The 17,922-nt window shown below is 46.1% G+C and overlaps 1 protein-coding gene across 1 annotated transcript; it reads left to right on the forward strand.

Annotated features, from left to right (window-relative positions):
• Nucleotides 1–3,705: 3,705 nt before the first annotated feature.
• On the forward strand, nucleotides 3,706–11,570 carry LOC138472273 (uncharacterized). Its single transcript, XM_069610381.1, has 5 exons — nucleotides 3,706–5,611; nucleotides 5,705–5,815; nucleotides 6,296–10,675; nucleotides 10,769–10,879; nucleotides 11,360–11,570. Exon 3 carries the CDS (start codon nucleotides 7,851–7,853, stop codon nucleotides 9,936–9,938), a length of 2,088 nt encoding a protein of 695 aa, XP_069466482.1. The 5' UTR covers nucleotides 3,706–5,611; nucleotides 5,705–5,815; nucleotides 6,296–7,850; the 3' UTR covers nucleotides 9,939–10,675; nucleotides 10,769–10,879; nucleotides 11,360–11,570.
• The last annotated feature ends 6,352 nt before the right edge of the window (nucleotides 11,571–17,922 follow it).

Genomic DNA, 17,922 nt, shown 5'->3' on the forward strand with positions numbered 1-17,922 from the left:
TGGAAGGACCAAGGGGGTAGTGACCATGGAGGGCGCTGGTGGTGGTTGGACTTGGGGGCTGGTATCACCAAACTCGGCATCAGGGGGTAAAGGGTGACGTGCACTTTGCAAAGCATCGAGTCGGTGGTGTATTGCCATCGTGGCTGCAGCCATGTCGGTCCTAAGGGCTGCCACGGCCTGCATTAAAGCAGTCACAGGGTCCCCGGTGGAGGGATACATAATCTGAACGACCAGGGAGGCTTCACAGTGTGTTCTGATCTTCATGGTCGTGCAGATTAATAATGACCTCCGTCCCCAAGTACCACATAGGCAGATAGCCAATAACTGCCTGTGCAATCTTTGAGGCCACAGGATTTGTGAGCCGTCAATCAGGAACCAGGAACGCCGGAAGAACCCCCTGACCACTGTAAAGCAATGAGTGGTTATTGACAAAGGTGTAATAAGGACAATGTGCAATGTAACAAGGAGTAGGAGTAAGGCTTACCCGAATGCTGTAACACTAGCCTTAGTGTCGTGAGAACAAAGGGAGGGTAGCAAGGCAGATGTCCTGTGTGGCTTGGGGTATGAAACAACACCTGGGGCGGAAGAGCACCAACAGCAATGTACTGTAGTCCAGAAGACGAAATGTGGTCAAGAACAGTAGATTCAGAGTTCCAAGATTCAAAGTTCCAAAGCGAAGTTCCTGAGCAAAGGATAATCCAAGGTGCAGTCCAGCAAACAGTTCCAGGGTCAAGAGCCAATGATAAGCGTGAGCAAGGTCCAAGGTAAACAAGCAAATGAAGGGAAACAGCAGAATCAATCTGTTAAACAATCCGTGGTCGTAGTATTCAATAATTCGAAGGAAAACAGAAAACGCCAAACAGTCCTTGCGAGGTCAGCTGTGAAGCACCACTTCCGTATTGTTTGTTGCATTGAACTGCTCGAGGCAGTCACGTGATTCGGATCATGGAAGCGTGAGGCGAGGGGAATGTCACGTGATGATGGATGACCGAGGCCGTTGTGACAGCCTCCTTACGTGACGCATGGATGTCCTTGGATACCGGAGGCAGCGCCTGCTACACAGGAGTTTCCATGGCAATTGCCATCGAATGGAAGGTCGGAACACTCCCGGACTGCCAACCGGTACTTTCCATTGTTTGGTAGGATGTTGTCGCCTCTGTGTGTGGGCGATGGCTGCTCTGCCAGGTGAGTGTGGGTTAGACAGCGTGAAAGTAGGGCGCCCAGCAGGGTGTGCATGTGGAGACGTGACAAGAGGTTGGATTTGACCCCCTCCTACCTCATGACCAAGATACGTGACTTTTCCCTGAGCTATCTGGCACTTGGTGGCCTTGATAGTGAGGGTAGCCCTTTTCAAGGCCTGCAACACCTTATCCAGATGTGTCAAATGTTCTTCCCAGGTGGAACTGTAGACGGCAATGTCTTCTAAGTAAGCCACACAAAAGGCTTACAGCCCACTGAGCGCATGATTGACCAATCTCTGGATGGTGGCAAGGGCATTCTTCAACCCAAAAGGCAAGACCCTAAACTGCTAGAGTCCCTCAGGTGTTGAGAATGCCGTCTTTTCCTTGGCATGGTCCTTCAGAGCTATTTGCCAATAGCCTGAGGTAATGTCAAAGGTGCTCACAAATTTGGCAGCACCTATGGTGTCCACAAGCTCATCAGCCCTGGGCAATGGGTGCACGTCAGTTTTGGTGACGGCATTGACTCCTCGGTAGTCCACACAGAACCTCCAATCCTTGGTACCTGCCTGGGAACTTGCCTTGGGGACAAGGACCATGGGACTGGACCAGGGACTGGTTGAGGGTTCAATAACACCCAGATCCAACATCTTGGCGACCTCAGCCTGGATGTGGTTCTTAACTGTATCTGACATACGGTAGCACCTGCCTTTTGACAGGCACACTGTCACCAGTGTCAATTTCGTGCCTACACCAAGGTGTAAGGCCTGGTGTCAGTGAGAACACAGAGGCATACTGCCGGAGCAAAGCCCTGCAGGCCTTCTGCTGCTCTGTCGTCAGATCTGGAGAGAGATGTACTTCCTCCATCTTCTTCCTGAGCCATCCTGAGGGTCGCTTTACAGCAAATCAGGAAGGGGCAGGGCCCCTCATGCTCTTCTTGCTCTGAAGCTAGCAAGAGACATGAGACTTCTGCTCGCCTGTGGAAAAGCTTGAGCCTGTTCACATGGAATACCTGAGGGGCTACCCCTGGGACTCCCATGTCAACCAGATAATTGGCTTCACCCATCTTGGAGATCATACTGAAGGGTCCAGTCCATTTGTCTGCCAAAGCTCTAGGCTTGGTAGGCTCCATCACAAGGATTTCCTATCCCGGAGTGCAATCCACTTGCGATGCTTTAAGGTCATGCCAGTACTTATTCAATTCCTGACTGGCCTTGAGATTTGCTGTCGCCTAACCCATAATCTGTGTCATCCTCCGTCTGAGGCCTAATACATAGTCCCCACTTGCTTGGCGGGACCTAGAGGGGTGGCTTCCAAACCTTCTCTGATCAAGGCAAGTGGCCCCCTCACGGGATGTCCAAAGAGTAACTCAAAGGGGCTGAAACCAACACCCTCTTGAGGTACCTCTCTGTAAGAAAACAGCAGGCATGACAGGAGGAGATCCCTCATTAGGGGCTCTTCCAAAGCACCTAGCATGCCCTTGAGAGTTTTGTTAAATCTCTCAACCAGACCAATGGTCTGGAGATGGTAAGAGGTGGAGAACTTGTAGGTTACCCCACACTCTTTCCACATGGTTTTCATGTAACTAGACATGAAGTTGGATCCTCTGTCAGAGACAACCTCCTTAGGGAATCCAACATGGGTGAAAATGCCCAGGAGAGCCCTGGCAACCACCTTGGCAGTAACAGTTCAAAGGGGTATAGCCTTAGGGTACCTGGTGGCATGATCAACCAAGACCAGGCTGAACCGATGTCCACCTGAAGTGGGAGGGTCAAGGGGACCGACAATGTTGATGCCCACCCTCTCAAATGGTGTGCCAACCACTGGCAATGGCTGCAGTGGGGTAATGACACTGCCTCCAGTCTTGCCAGACAACTGACAAGTTGGCCAGGTCCTGCAGTGGGACTCCACTTCTATTCCCATCCAAGGCCAGTAGAAATGGGCAAAGAGCCTCTGCTTAGTCTTCTTGGTACCAAGATGACCAGCTAAGGGCACCTCATGCGCCAACTGCAGCAGGAAGGGCCTGTAAACCTGGGGTACCACCAACCTCTTGAGGGCACGAGGTTCAGGCTTAGTGGGCTCACTAACAAGGAGCTCAACCTCCCAAAAGTTCTGGAATGTCCTAGGCACTTCTCCTTGTGCCTGGGACAGGGCCTGTTTCCTCAGACCCTCGAGAGAGTGGCACTCTCTCTGTCCCTTACAGAAGTTCGCCCGGGAGGGTCCCCCTTTCGCCAACAGGCTTTGAAGGTCGGGGTGGTCCTCCGGGTTGAGAACCTCTCCCACAGGAGAGTCTTCTGTCTCTTCTCCCTCAGGAGTTGAGTTTGGGTTTTCCACCCCAATGGGTGCTGTAGGAACAGAAGGATGTGAAGGAGCCCCCCTTGCAGAGGTGGCCTTCTTGGTCTTCCTTCTTCTTGCCTTAGGCCTCGCCTTTGGCTCAGGTACCTGGCTCACAGCCAGGCCCTGTGTCACCTGTGACCTAGTGACTGCAGCAGCAGTCATGGGAAGACCATCCGAGATCAAACCAACTCTACTAGATCATTACCTAACAGAATGTTAGCAGGGACAGGAAGCTTTTGCTGTCTTGTCTCCAATCGTAAGGTTGACTAAGGCTACAGGCGATAATTTGGGAGGCCCACCAGCTAACCTGGTGGTTCTCATAGGAGCACCTACATAGTCCTCTGGCTTGAGCAGGGTCCTGTCCACCACTGTCATGCTTGCCCCAGTGTCTCTCAAGCCAGTAAAAGGCTGGCCATTCAAGAGGACACTTCTCACAAATCTACTGGTGTTCTGTGGGATCTTTTACATTTCAGCAGTTTCCATCCTAAACCCATGCTCAAAAGCCTACCATTCAGTCAAATGTTAAGATTGAAGAGAATTATCTCAGACCCAGCAGGCCTTGACTCAGAATGTTCATTTCTAGTTGAACGATTTGGATCTAGGGGGTATCCAGATACTATCACAGGAGAAGCCCGCAACAGATCAGAGACCTTCACGAAGGAACAACTACGCATCCCTAAAGTCAAGGACAAGTCCACACCGCTACTCTACATTTCAAAGTACTCACGACAGAGTTTCCAAATCAGCAAAACTCTGCGTAAAAATTGGACCATACTACACAATGATCCCTCTCTCCTGAAATTATTTCCCAAAGCACCAATGATGGCCTTTAAACGTGGACATAATCTCAAAGATAAACTAGTGAGAGCGGAAAGACCTCCTAAAGACAAACAACTTGTACTGAGTACCATAAAGAAGGGTACCTTTCCCTGCTTGAACTGTACGAACTGTAACAATGTTATAAAAGGTGAAACGATATCTCACCCACAAACTGGGAAGAAATTCAAAATCAGAGACTTTTCCACCTGCCTCTCCGCAGGTGTCATCTACTCATTGAAATGTCCCTGTGGTAAATTATACATAGGACAAACCACAAGACCCGTCAAAGAAAGATGGTCAGAACACAAATCCACCATCAGATGTAAGAATCTCAGATCCCCAGTGGCAAGACACTTCATCGAATTCCAACATACGATTGCACAAATTAAATTTCAAGTCATAGAAATTGTCAAACGTCCACACAGAGGTGGCAATTACCAATCCCTGTTGTCACAGCGAGAGAAGTACTGGATCCACACACTTGACACTTTGCAACCTAAGGGTCTGAATGATGAATTCTCTTTGAGTTGCTTTCTATAGTGAATTGTGAAACTCACATGTTACATCGCCAACTACTATACACAAGTGTCAGTATCCCGGACCTTAAAAAAAATTTTTTTTCTTTGTCATTACAAGTGTTGTGACTTTGATGTTTTCTTCAAGGGAACTGTATTTTCCTATGTTTGACTTGCCTATATTCACTTAAATGTTTGCACCTGTTCACGAATGACCAATTGAACCATCTCTCCATTCGTTCGAACCTTGTATGAGTAATAGGCTACATCGCAATCTTTTATCCCCTTGCCATTGAATTATACTTGTCTCACTATATAATGAGTAGCCTCATGACTCTACATGATTTGTTTTGGACTATTAAGAGTAAACTGCATGTACCATTTGTGTTATCTATCATGACTGTAACGATTATTGTACTATTCACAAATTTCTGTTCCATTAGAACCAAAATTATAAAATGCGTTGCGATGGTGAACACCAGAATTCTTATGTTTCATTATGGAACATATTAACTCTACTTTTCTTATTTATCCTGATCTCTGGTCAGTCCCTATGAGTACGCTTGCACTATGCGCCATTGCATGATGGCCTCCATATTCCTCACTCACCGGCTTCTATGCCCTTTTCTATGTTTATTATTTAGTTTCCTTTCTACGTCTGACGGCGTGTCCCCAGCACAGCTCGTTCCCTAGGTTACGACCGCGCGGAGCCACTGCCTGCCGGTTTCAGTTTCCACTAACAGTGTTCCCCGCACTGTACAGGTAAGCTACCGCTACTTGGGTCCCTTTGCCCGGTTGGGAGACCCCAGGTTCATTTCTCTCCAGTATAACAGAAATGTATATGTCCCCACTTAGGTGCCAGCAGTACGTGTCTCTTTGCAGATGCCCTGCATCGTATAATTGTTTCGAATACTTGTTGACCACACGGATGCCCCTGTTGCCTTGGCTACTCGTCCCGCAACTCGAGTGAGTGCATTCTTCAAAACCAATTCCGGTTTATTTTAAGTATTATTTATTTTATTCAGTAGCGCTCTTTTGGAGTTATTCTTTCTCCGTCCACAGGAGGGGTATGGTTTTTTCTTAAACACGCTCCCCATATTGACTCAGCTTTTTCACTATTCAAGGGTGGTCCTTGCTATTTAGAACCCACTACCGCTTTTGGCTTATCTCGATCTGTCTGACTCTTCATCACGCCATTTTCTAGATCCCACCATGTAGGTGGATCTCACACAATACATCTCCTTTGTTATGTGTTTAGCTATTAGTATAGAGTGTTTCTCTTTGATCTGTTAGTTCACTCTTTTCACCATACTAGATCTCCAGTATTCTGCTCTTCACCATCTCGCTAGCATCCCGAGTTATGTACAGCTTGTCAGTCAGTCCTTGACTGTTATGGAAATAAAATAAAAGATTTTACTTTTTGTCTCCTTGAAATGTTGTCAACAGTTCAATTGGGCCCTTATGAAGAAGAGGTTACCCTCGAAACGCGTCGGCCACTCCACAATTGGACAGCATCACCTCTCCATCATTTATTGCTTCTTCGCAATTTGTTTTAATATGTTAAACGTCACGAATTACTTTGTACAACAGAATGTGCCTTTTGGCAAATTTTGTTTTCCTCTTTGCCAAATAAATTGTTATATGCTCAACTAACAAACTGCTGTTATATATCTATATCCATATATTTGAAGGCCCTATGTGGCATCAGTAAACAGTGTGCAGGGGACGGGAGGGCCCCACTTTTTGGGTCCTCTTCTATTTTCTCTTTTCTGATTTAGGCTTTGTGCCAAGGCCTTTTTTCCTCCCCCGCACCTTTAAATTCTTAAACCAGCTCTTCTGTACATATAATGATGATTTGAATTTCTATATCAATTGTTACCAGGTGTGCACCACTGTCAGCATTTTTGTTTTCTCCATATGTACTGGTCTTCCAGTGTGGCACGTACCAAGTGGGTAGCACCCTGATATAAACCTTGTTCATTATAAATATGTCATTTTCTCGCATCAACGAGATCACAGATAAACACGCAACTACACTTGCATTTGATGCGGAAGAAGCTAAACGCATATTAGCTCTCATCAAGGATACAGACCAATCTTTACAGAGTAAAGTCAGCCCAGACAAAATAATCTTTCAATTAGAAAAACTCATTAGACGCGAGATATCGCAGAAATTACATGCCAGTACCCTAGTGGAATATTACAAATCACAGAGAATCCCTAGAGGATTGAGGGTATATTTGAGACCTACACTCTGCAGCGAGAGCAAAGCATTTGTTGCTAAATGGGATCAAATTCTGAACAAGTGTTCACTTGACTTGATCTTACTTACGATTGAGGAACTTTCCAAGTCATTGACATCCATCGACAAAGACATAGAAGCACTGACAATACAGCTTTCAGAATTCAAGTCAAAAGAGGATCTGACACAACTTTTGGAAGATATCAATTCCAAATTGAGCAATTACAAAGCAGACATAGAACAAAGGAAACTTCGTAAGTTTAAACGCGATACGTTCGATTATTTGAACGATATCGTGTATACCTGGCAGGAGTTTTACCATCACAGAAACGCCAGCAGAAGTCGAGCTAATAATCTTAACAACTCCAACTCAGGGAGTGATAGTAGTAGTAGCAGTGTGGGAGAACCAATACCGAAAGACCAGTCACAAGAACAAATTCCACAGCAAGTACCAACACCTGGGACCACAATTCCCCACCTTACACCATCTCAATCTGGGACAGTTGCTAGTACCACAGGTGTTTTTTTAGGCCTGAGAGACAGACAAAAAGAAAAAGAAAAACACGACGAGGCAAGAAAAACACAAAAAGGAAGATACAAATAAGTGAAAATCTAGTCATCAACCTATCAAGCAAAAACCTGACGAGTGGCCAACTTGATATCTTAAACCGTGGTCTTTCCTTTGTTCCTACTTGCAACACATCACTATTTGAAGAAAAAATCTGTCTTCACAGATTGTTGAGGAAATTAAGATTGAAGATGTTTTTCGAATCCGATTTGGATACAGAATCACAGGCCCTAGAGGATGACATCCTACAGATGCGCCCCAAGAGTACTTTCGACCCTCAGATTCAAAATTCGATCTTGGATCTCTTCGAGAAGAGTGTCATTAATGACCTCAAAAGAATTAATTACCATAGCACTAAACCAGTTAATATTAAGAATAGCCAACTTGAACATGTTGAACAGCTGGCTAAAGATGAAGATTTAACTATCAAACCTGCGGATAAGGGTGGGGCAATCGTGATCATGGATTCATCCTACTACACACGGAGATGTCTGGAACTACTTAACGACACCGTTACTTACACAAAACTTGATAATGATCCACTACTTAGAATCAAAGCCATCATCCAGAAAGCTATTGACAATGCTTTGGAAAACAACTGGATTGATTCAAAAACAAGTCAGTTCCTTATAAACAAATATCCAATCACGCCTGTGTTCTATGGCTTACCAAAGGTTCATAAAGACAACATTAATCCGCCACTCAGACCAATAGTTGCGGGAACTGATAGCATATTTGACCCATTGGCCATCTATGTGGATCGTTTACTTCAACCTCTAATCCAGGAAATACCAACCTACCTGAAGGACACTACAGACTTCCTCAACTGTCTACAAGAAATCATAGCCCTGGACACTAGCTGCATTCTCTTTAGTATGGATGTATGCAGCCTTTACACCTCTATTCCCCACATCGAAGGGGTTGATGCTGTACTCTGGCTCCTGTTGAATCATGAACATATAAGAGGGAACAAAGAATTTATTGTGGAATTACTGGAAATAATTCTTCACAACAGTTACTTTAGATTTCAGGGCCAATACTATGTACAATCATCAGGTACTTCAATGGGGTCGGCCATGGCTCCGGTTTATGCTAACACCTACATGTATAAATTTGAAAAAGAAAACGTGTTGGATCACCCATTTTGGTCATTTAAAATCTTGACCTGGAAACGTTATATAGATGATATCTTCGGTATCTGGTGTGGTACACGAGATGAATTGGATCTTTTTTTGGAACATCTGAATTCAGTGAACAACACAATCAAATTCACAATGGAAGTAGGGGACCCTTCATTACATTTTTTGGATGTGAGCTTACAGATCAAAGAGGGTCACATCGACACCACGGTGTACCATAAACCAACAGACGTGAATAATCTTTTACATTTCAGCAGTTTCCATCCTAAACCCATGCTCAAAAGCCTACCATTCAGTCAAATGTTAAGATTGAAGAGAATTATCTCAGACCCAGCAGGCCTTGACTCAGAATGTTCATTTCTAGTTGAACGATTTGGATCTAGGGGGTATCCAGATACTATCACAGGAGAAGCCCGCAACAGATCAGAGACCTTCACGAAGGAACAACTACGCATCCCTAAAGTCAAGGACAAGTCCACACCGCTACTCTACATTTCAAAGTACTCACGACAGAGTTTCCAAATCAGCAAAACTCTGCGTAAAAATTGGACCATACTACACAATGATCCCTCTCTCCTGAAATTATTTCCCAAAGCACCAATGATGGCCTTTAAACGTGGACATAATCTCAAAGATAAACTAGTGAGAGCGGAAAGACCTCCTAAAGACAAACAACTTGTACTGAGTACCATAAAGAAGGGTACCTTTCCCTGCTTGAACTGTACGAACTGTAACAATGTTATAAAAGGTGAAACGATATCTCACCCACAAACTGGGAAGAAATTCAAAATCAGAGACTTTTCCACCTGCCTCTCCGCAGGTGTCATCTACTCATTGAAATGTCCCTGTGGTAAATTATACATAGGACAAACCACAAGACCCGTCAAAGAAAGATGGTCAGAACACAAATCCACCATCAGATGTAAGAATCTCAGATCCCCAGTGGCAAGACACTTCATCGAATTCCAACATACGATTGCACAAATTAAATTTCAAGTCATAGAAATTGTCAAACGTCCACACAGAGGTGGCAATTACCAATCCCTGTTGTCACAGCGAGAGAAGTACTGGATCCACACACTTGACACTTTGCAACCTAAGGGTCTGAATGATGAATTCTCTTTGAGTTGCTTTCTATAGTGAATTGTGAAACTCACATGTTACATCGCCAACTACTATACACAAGTGTCAGTATCCCGGACCTTAAAAAAAATTTTTTTTCTTTGTCATTACAAGTGTTGTGACTTTGATGTTTTCTTCAAGGGAACTGTATTTTCCTATGTTTGACTTGCCTATATTCACTTAAATGTTTGCACCTGTTCACGAATGACCAATTGAACCATCTCTCCATTCGTTCGAACCTTGTATGAGTAATAGGCTACATCGCAATCTTTTATCCCCTTGCCATTGAATTATACTTGTCTCACTATATAATGAGTAGCCTCATGACTCTACATGATTTGTTTTGGACTATTAAGAGTAAACTGCATGTACCATTTGTGTTATCTATCATGACTGTAACGATTATTGTACTATTCACAAATTTCTGTTCCATTAGAACCAAAATTATAAAATGCGTTGCGATGGTGAACACCAGAATTCTTATGTTTCATTATGGAACATATTAACTCTACTTTTCTTATTTATCCTGATCTCTGGTCAGTCCCTATGAGTACGCTTGCACTATGCGCCATTGCATGATGGCCTCCATATTCCTCACTCACCGGCTTCTATGCCCTTTTCTATGTTTATTATTTAGTTTCCTTTCTACGTCTGACGGCGTGTCCCCAGCACAGCTCGTTCCCTAGGTTACGACCGCGCGGAGCCACTGCCTGCCGGTTTCAGTTTCCACTAACAGTGTTCCCCGCACTGTACAGGTAAGCTACCGCTACTTGGGTCCCTTTGCCCGGTTGGGAGACCCCAGGTTCATTTCTCTCCAGTATAACAGAAATGTATATGTCCCCACTTAGGTGCCAGCAGTACGTGTCTCTTTGCAGATGCCCTGCATCGTATAATTGTTTCGAATACTTGTTGACCACACGGATGCCCCTGTTGCCTTGGCTACTCGTCCCGCAACTCGAGTGAGTGCATTCTTCAAAACCAATTCCGGTTTATTTTAAGTATTATTTATTTTATTCAGTAGCGCTCTTTTGGAGTTATTCTTTCTCCGTCCACAGGAGGGGTATGGTTTTTTCTTAAACACGCTCCCCATATTGACTCAGCTTTTTCACTATTCAAGGGTGGTCCTTGCTATTTAGAACCCACTACCGCTTTTGGCTTATCTCGATCTGTCTGACTCTTCATCACGCCATTTTCTAGATCCCACCATGTAGGTGGATCTCACACAATACATCTCCTTTGTTATGTGTTTAGCTATTAGTATAGAGTGTTTCTCTTTGATCTGTTAGTTCACTCTTTTCACCATACTAGATCTCCAGTATTCTGCTCTTCACCATCTCGCTAGCATCCCGAGTTATGTACAGCTTGTCAGTCAGTCCTTGACTGTTATGGAAATAAAATAAAAGATTTTACTTTTTGTCTCCTTGAAATGTTGTCAACAGTTCAATTGGGCCCTTATGAAGAAGAGGTTACCCTCGAAACGCGTCGGCCACTCCACAATTGGACAGCATCACCTCTCCATCATTTATTGCTTCTTCGCAATTTGTTTTAATATGTTAAACGTCACGAATTACTTTGTACAACAGAATGTGCCTTTTGGCAAATTTTGTTTTCCTCTTTGCCAAATAAATTGTTATATGCTCAACTAACAAACTGCTGTTATATATCTATATCCATATATTTGAAGGCCCTATGTGGCATCAGTAAACAGTGTGCAGGGGACGGGAGGGCCCCACTTTTTGGGTCCTCTTCTATTTTCTCTTTTCTGATTTAGGCTTTGTGCCAAGGCCTTTTTTCCTCCCCCGCACCTTTAAATTCTTAAACCAGCTCTTCTGTACATATAATGATGATTTGAATTTCTATATCAATTGTTACCAGGTGTGCACCACTGTCAGCATTTTTGTTTTCTGTGGGATAGTCGCCAGTACTTCTGCGTACTGGTCCCAAGCCCCAAGGGAGACTAAGGAAATCTGTACAGGAGCACCAAATGTGATCCCTGTAGAGGAGGGGAGGACAGTGACCTCCACCTCAGACATGCGGTAAGGGTAGGTCAGGCTGACGGCCTGTATTCCAAGTGCCTTACCTTTACACTTGGAGTCACCCTTCTTGTGATCCAGAGCCCCACATTCCCAACAGGTGCCAGGAATGCGGGGTACGGTACTGGAACCACTGGGAGCCTGCTTTCCAGCAGGTGGACCACTACTCTTATTCCCACCCACAGATGACTTATCCCCACTAGATTTGTGGGTCTTCGGAGAGGAAGGTTTTCGTTTACCCGACTGCGACTGCTTTTGGGACTCCTTAGCTTTCTGAGAGGGCTCCTTTTCTTTGTCCTTGTCCTTCCCACTGGAGTCATTAGGGGACACCCGGTGGGAGACCCACTTGTCAGCCAACCTAATCAGCTTAAAGGGGTCCAAAATGTTCTGGTCAGCAACATACTGACGCAGCTCTGGTGAACAGGCTTCAGAAAAATGCTCAAAAAACAAAAGGCGAGACAATTCAACAAACGTTTTCACTTTGTAACCATCAATCCACTCCATCATGTTCATGTGCGCAGCAGTCACCCAAGACACATTCTCTCTTTTACTAAATTCCCTGAACCTTTTAAGGTATTGGGTAGGTGTCTTGCCAAACTTGGCAATCAAAGCAGACTTCATGCAACCACATTTTTCATAAACTTGGTGGCTGGGGACCTGACACTCTCACTAGGTTTAGCTTAAGTCTACACTCTAGCTTTCTCTAGCTGGATTCTCTGACATTCAGACATTCAGTGTCCTTGTTCCTGAGCTCAAGGTCCTTATTTTTGAGTTCAAGATCTCTATTCTTGAGCTCCACTTGTTGAGCCAACTCCTCTTCCTTAAACTCAGCAATTTCCAACTTACGATATTCAAAGGCCAATTTCACCCTTAATAACTCAAGCTACAAGGAATTGCTGGGGTTTGGAACAGGGGCAGCAGGAATGGTGGCATTCCCAGAAACAGGTTAAGCAAAGACCCCAGGGGCAGAGTCCTCATTGGTTGCACCCTCCCATCAAGAGTTTCCCCATCAGTCTGGTAGTCCACCAGGGCAGCTATCAGCTCAGCCCTAGAATTATCCACAAAGTCTAACTCCCTGGCTTCACAAGCACTCTGGAGAGCCTCTAAGCTCATCCTGGTCAATTTACCATTTACAATAGACTCTATTGCTTGTAATGCAGTTATCTTGTACACAACTAAACCTTAATTTAACAAAGTGCAGATATTTTGTAAGTGGCACGGTTATACACTGATCCTTAAAACCATAAGCATCCCACCCTGCCACCATTGTAAAGACTGGAGGGGGGTCTGTACTTCTGCTCTCTATATGGTAGAGGAGAGGCAGAGAGGACTCCAGCCAAGATTCTCTTATTATTGGTAACATAGTCGAGCAATCAAGGCGTAGCTGCTCAGGAAAGTGATGCAGGCTGGTTCTTAAGTACAGTGCAGTCCCCAAGCCCCCACAAAGGAATGTCCACACACTGTATTAGTTAAAACTCAGTCTTTATATAATTAATATTCAAGGTTATGTACCCTATCACAATAACTCACTTTGTGCTCAGAAAATCTGCAATGGCAAATATATACAGTTCTAAAGTGGTACCACAATTATTATCAGATCTCATTAAAGTGCATCAACTATACTCTGGTCAAATGTCACACAGATCAAGGAATAAAAGTAACCAACAATAGATATAAGAGGAAAGCAGTTGGTTAGAACAATAGGCAGAATACTGGGCCCTACCACTAGACACAGTTCTGTGTGGAGATCCCCCCACCTGGGCAACCTGTAAAGCAAAGATGTATCACAACCCCAGTCCATATATTGGTCTATAAGTCTTATTTCCTGCTATAATGTTTCTACCACCCCAATGTACCTGGAATAGCAGAGTTCGACGTCGGGTCGTCAACTGATCCTTTTTGCGCGGCTCCCTTTAAAGCAGGAGCCACGGATTGTCAAGATCCCCTCAAGAAAAGGGTTGAACGATGACGGGGAGGTGGCAGCTTCGTTCCTAGCGGTGCTCGGCGACGACAGAACATTGACATCCTGAGAGGAAGAGGTGTGCGGTGCACCTCGGTGACGATAGTTCAGGATCGCAAAGAGTTTGAAGAACTGTGACCCAGCAAGGGCGTCGAGTCGTCGGCGTCTCTGTGGTTTTTAGGTGGCGGGAAACCCACCGGTGGATGCTCCTCGGCGCGTCGGCGACCTCGACTTTCTCCGGCAAAACAAAGCAGTCAACGGTGCAGGCGAGAGCGTCCTTGGATCAAATGTTACTTAGGCAAAGGGAGCACGGCGGGATCCGGTCGACGACGGCGGTCGTCGACGGTGATGGACAACAGTGTCCGGGCGCTTCTCCTTGTGATTCCGCGGCGGTCGCCGTCTCCGGTCGGCAGCCTGTCGTAGGTCTGTCTACCAGGGAGCGTTGGCAAAGATTAGCAGTGCGCGATGGTCCCTCGTAGCTCGGGAAGAGGGTGCCTAACCAGGTCCTCTCTGGGTCAGTCCTCGGAGACACAACAGCTTTCAGATTGGTGAAGTAGAGCAGCAGCAAGACTTCTCTTCCAGCAGGGCTTCAAGGTTAAGCTTCAGTTTCAACTCCAGTTTCTCTTCAGCTTCTGGACACAAATTCTAGCAATGAGAGGCCCCCAGATATACCAGTTGATCTCCCGTTCATTCTGTCACACTCAGGCAACCAATCGGTCTGAAGGGCATTCATGCAGGCAGGCAACCTATCAGGTGCATAGTGCATTCAGGCCATTCACTTCTCTCAAGACACTCACAACAAGTTATGTGTATTGGGACAAGTACCCAGCCACTCAACGCTCCATACTGCAGTCATACCAGTTTCGGGCAAGGCTGTCTCAGTCATTGTGTCAAACACCAGGTACTAGACATCCACAACACAGAATACGTATTCGTCACACACTCCTTTCACCCAGGTCCCACCCACAGGGTGTACCCACAACATACAATCACTGGGAAGTCCAGTCTGGCCTGGACTTCACAACAACACCATATATGGAACTTCCACCCAACATCCAGTCAGGGCGAAGGGACAGAGTCAGGGCTTCCCAGGACTTTGGTAAAACAAGGTAACAGGCAATAGAAAGTAAGAGGCCATAGGGGCCATCTTGTTTCCTATCAGGAATCAACTGATTCCAATGCCAGAGCCTGGGTATCCCAAAATGGAGGATACTCAGAGCACCTGTCAAATTCAGCATGGCGCTGCCACCAGCCCATGCCCTGCTCTGTGGGTCACACACAGGTGCCCAAAAACATACATTAGGGGCACAGGGTTGTACCCCCACCCATGGGTGCCATAAGGGTATCCCATGAGTCAGCACACCAAACCAAAAGAGAGAACTGCACCGCCAGGAGTCCCACATGAACTCCTGCGCGTAAAACACGACAGAACACATGATAAAAAGCAGTAAAGGACAAGGATACGGAGGCTCTGTCCCTCCGATGCATTTCCAGCATCACACTCACCTCCGCCCAAGGGTTTTCACCAATCCCATGGTGGTGGTGGCAGCACATCTCAGCAGACGGGGGATTCACGTCTACCCCTACCTGGAGGATTGGCTGATCAGGGCACGTTCTCCCGAACAAGCCTTGGATCATCTCAGCGTCACCTGTCACTCCCTTCACAAGCTGGGCTTCTCCCTCAACTTCAAGAAGTCGCATATGACACCATCCCAATGCTTCCAGTACATAGGGGCAGTTTTGGACAGGTCCTTGGGGTTGTTCTCGCCACCCAAGGTGAGAGCTCATCACATTCTTGCCCAGAGTCTTCTGGCTTTCGAATTCTTAAGGTTGCTAGGCCTCATGGCATCCTGAATTTCTCTTTGCCGGACCCCGCTTGCGAATGAGATCCCTTCAGTGGGCTCTATGGACTCAATGGTCCCAGTTCTCGGGCAGGATGTCGGATCTTCTTAATGTTCCGCTCGCGGTCTTGCAGGACCTTCTGTGGTGGGCCGACTAGGAGAATCTCATGAGAAGGGAGCCTTTTTGGCAACCGTGGCTAGATGTCACAGTGGTGACGGACGCTTCCCTGACAGGGTGACGTTGCTGACGGCACATGCTGACGATCTGTCCATCAGCGGTTGTTGGTCTCCATCGGAGTCCAGACTTCACATCAATCTTTTGGAGCGGAGAGCCATCAGACTGGCGCTAAAGGCTTTCCTGCCATCTGTACGGGGAAGGAATGTCCTGATAATGATGGACAACATGGTGGCAATGCATTACCTCAACAAGAGAGGAGGTGTAGGGTCACTGCCTCTGTGCAGGGAGGCAATGCAGCTCTGCTTCTGGGCGATAAGCGAGGGTATGTCCCTATCAGCGGTTCATCTAGCAGGCAAGGAGAATATGGTGTCAGACGCTCTGAGCAGGCAGAGCGCAGTCTCCTACGAGAGGGAGCTAGCTCAGGAACCCCACAGGTGGACCTGTTCGCAACTGGTGCCAACCAGAAGTTCGAAAGGGACTGCTCGAGGGAATTTCACAGAGAGGAGCTCTAGGAGACGCGTTCATCATGGAATGGCTCTTCCCACTACTATACACATTTCCTCTGATCTCCATCATCTCTCAAATTCTCAGGAGTTTGAGAAGGTTCGGGACCCGCATGAACCTCATTTCCTCGGATTGGGCCAGGAGAGCGTGGTACCCGGGCCTTCTAGACATGTCAATCTGTCCTCCAATTCGTCTGCCCCTCAGGAAGGATCTTCTCTCGCGAGAGGAAGGTTGGGTTCTCCACCCGGTGTCAAGACTCTCAACGCTCACGCATGGTTTCTGAGAGGTTGAGATATAGACATTGGGACCTTCCGGATGAGGTAATGGAGGTGTTGCTTTCGGCTAGACGGCCGGCAACGAAGTCCCTGTACCGTTGTCGGCGTACGTTTTGCGACTGGTGCAGAGAAAGGAATGTGGATCCTTTTCAGTGCTCGATTACGGAGGTTCTCTCTTTCTTGCTTTCCTTGGCCCACAGGGGTCTTCAGGTGGGCACCATTAAAGGTTACTTTGCAGCGTTGTCTATATTTAAGTGCTTGTCAGAGGAATGCACTTATTTTAAAATTCCACTGATCACTCTGTTTTTGAAAGGGCTCACAAATGTGTTCCCGCCGTCGCCGTTTCAGGTGCCAGTTTGGGACCTTAATTTGGTTTTGAAATTTCTGATGGGTGCTCCGTGTGAACCTTTGCACCCTTTCCCTTTGAGGCTATTGACATTTAAAACTGTTTTCTTGGTTGCAGTTACGTCTGCTAGAAGAGTGAGCGAGATGCAGGCACTTTCTTCTAAGCCACCCTTTACTTTGTTCCACAGGAACAGGATCGTACTGAGAGTTTCTCCGTCCTTTTTGCCTAAGGTTGTGTCAGAATTTCATTTGAGTCAGAAGGTGGTACTCCCTGCTTTCTATCCTCCTCCACAACCTACTAAGGATGAGGAACCGCTCCATAGGCTGGATCCTAAGAGAGCCTTGAGCTTTTATCTCTCCAGAATGGCCAAGCTCAGAGTGAAGGACCAGCTCTTTGTGGGATATACTGGACACTGTTTGGGACAGGCTGTTTCTAAGCAGACCTCGTCTAGGTGGATTACCCTCACTATTTTGGAATGCTACCAGTTGGGTGGTAAGGACCCTCCTGAGGGTTTGCGGGCCCACTCCATTAGGGGCATCACTACTTCGACAGCACTCCAGATGGGTGTACCGGTTAAAAATATTTGTGACGGTGCAACATGGAAGAACCACCTAAGGGCACCATGCCACACTACATGTATACATGGTACAATATTAAAACATGTAAATATCTACACAGATGGAATGCATTAACGTTGGAGAATCAGCATAACCAATTCCTGCTTTAAGGTACCTTTGCCACAGAATCCTTACCACATCTCAAGAGACAGTCTCAAATTTAAAAAGGATCAAATGTGTCCAAACACGTGGCAAGCTTATTCTTATTGGTGTGATGAAGTAATGAGTAGACATAATGCATCTAAATT

This window comes from Ambystoma mexicanum, chromosome 8 (genome assembly GCF_040938575.1).
Source record: "Ambystoma mexicanum isolate Mex_15411 chromosome 8, UKY_AmexF1_1, whole genome shotgun sequence".
Taxonomy (NCBI): Eukaryota; Metazoa; Chordata; class Amphibia; order Caudata; family Ambystomatidae; genus Ambystoma; species Ambystoma mexicanum.

Bases quoted from the DNA above. Each gene is read 5' to 3' on its own strand.
- LOC138472273 (XM_069610381.1), top strand. From the start codon at position 7,851: ATGTTTTTCGAATCCGATTTGGATACAGAATCACAGGCCCTAGAGGAT.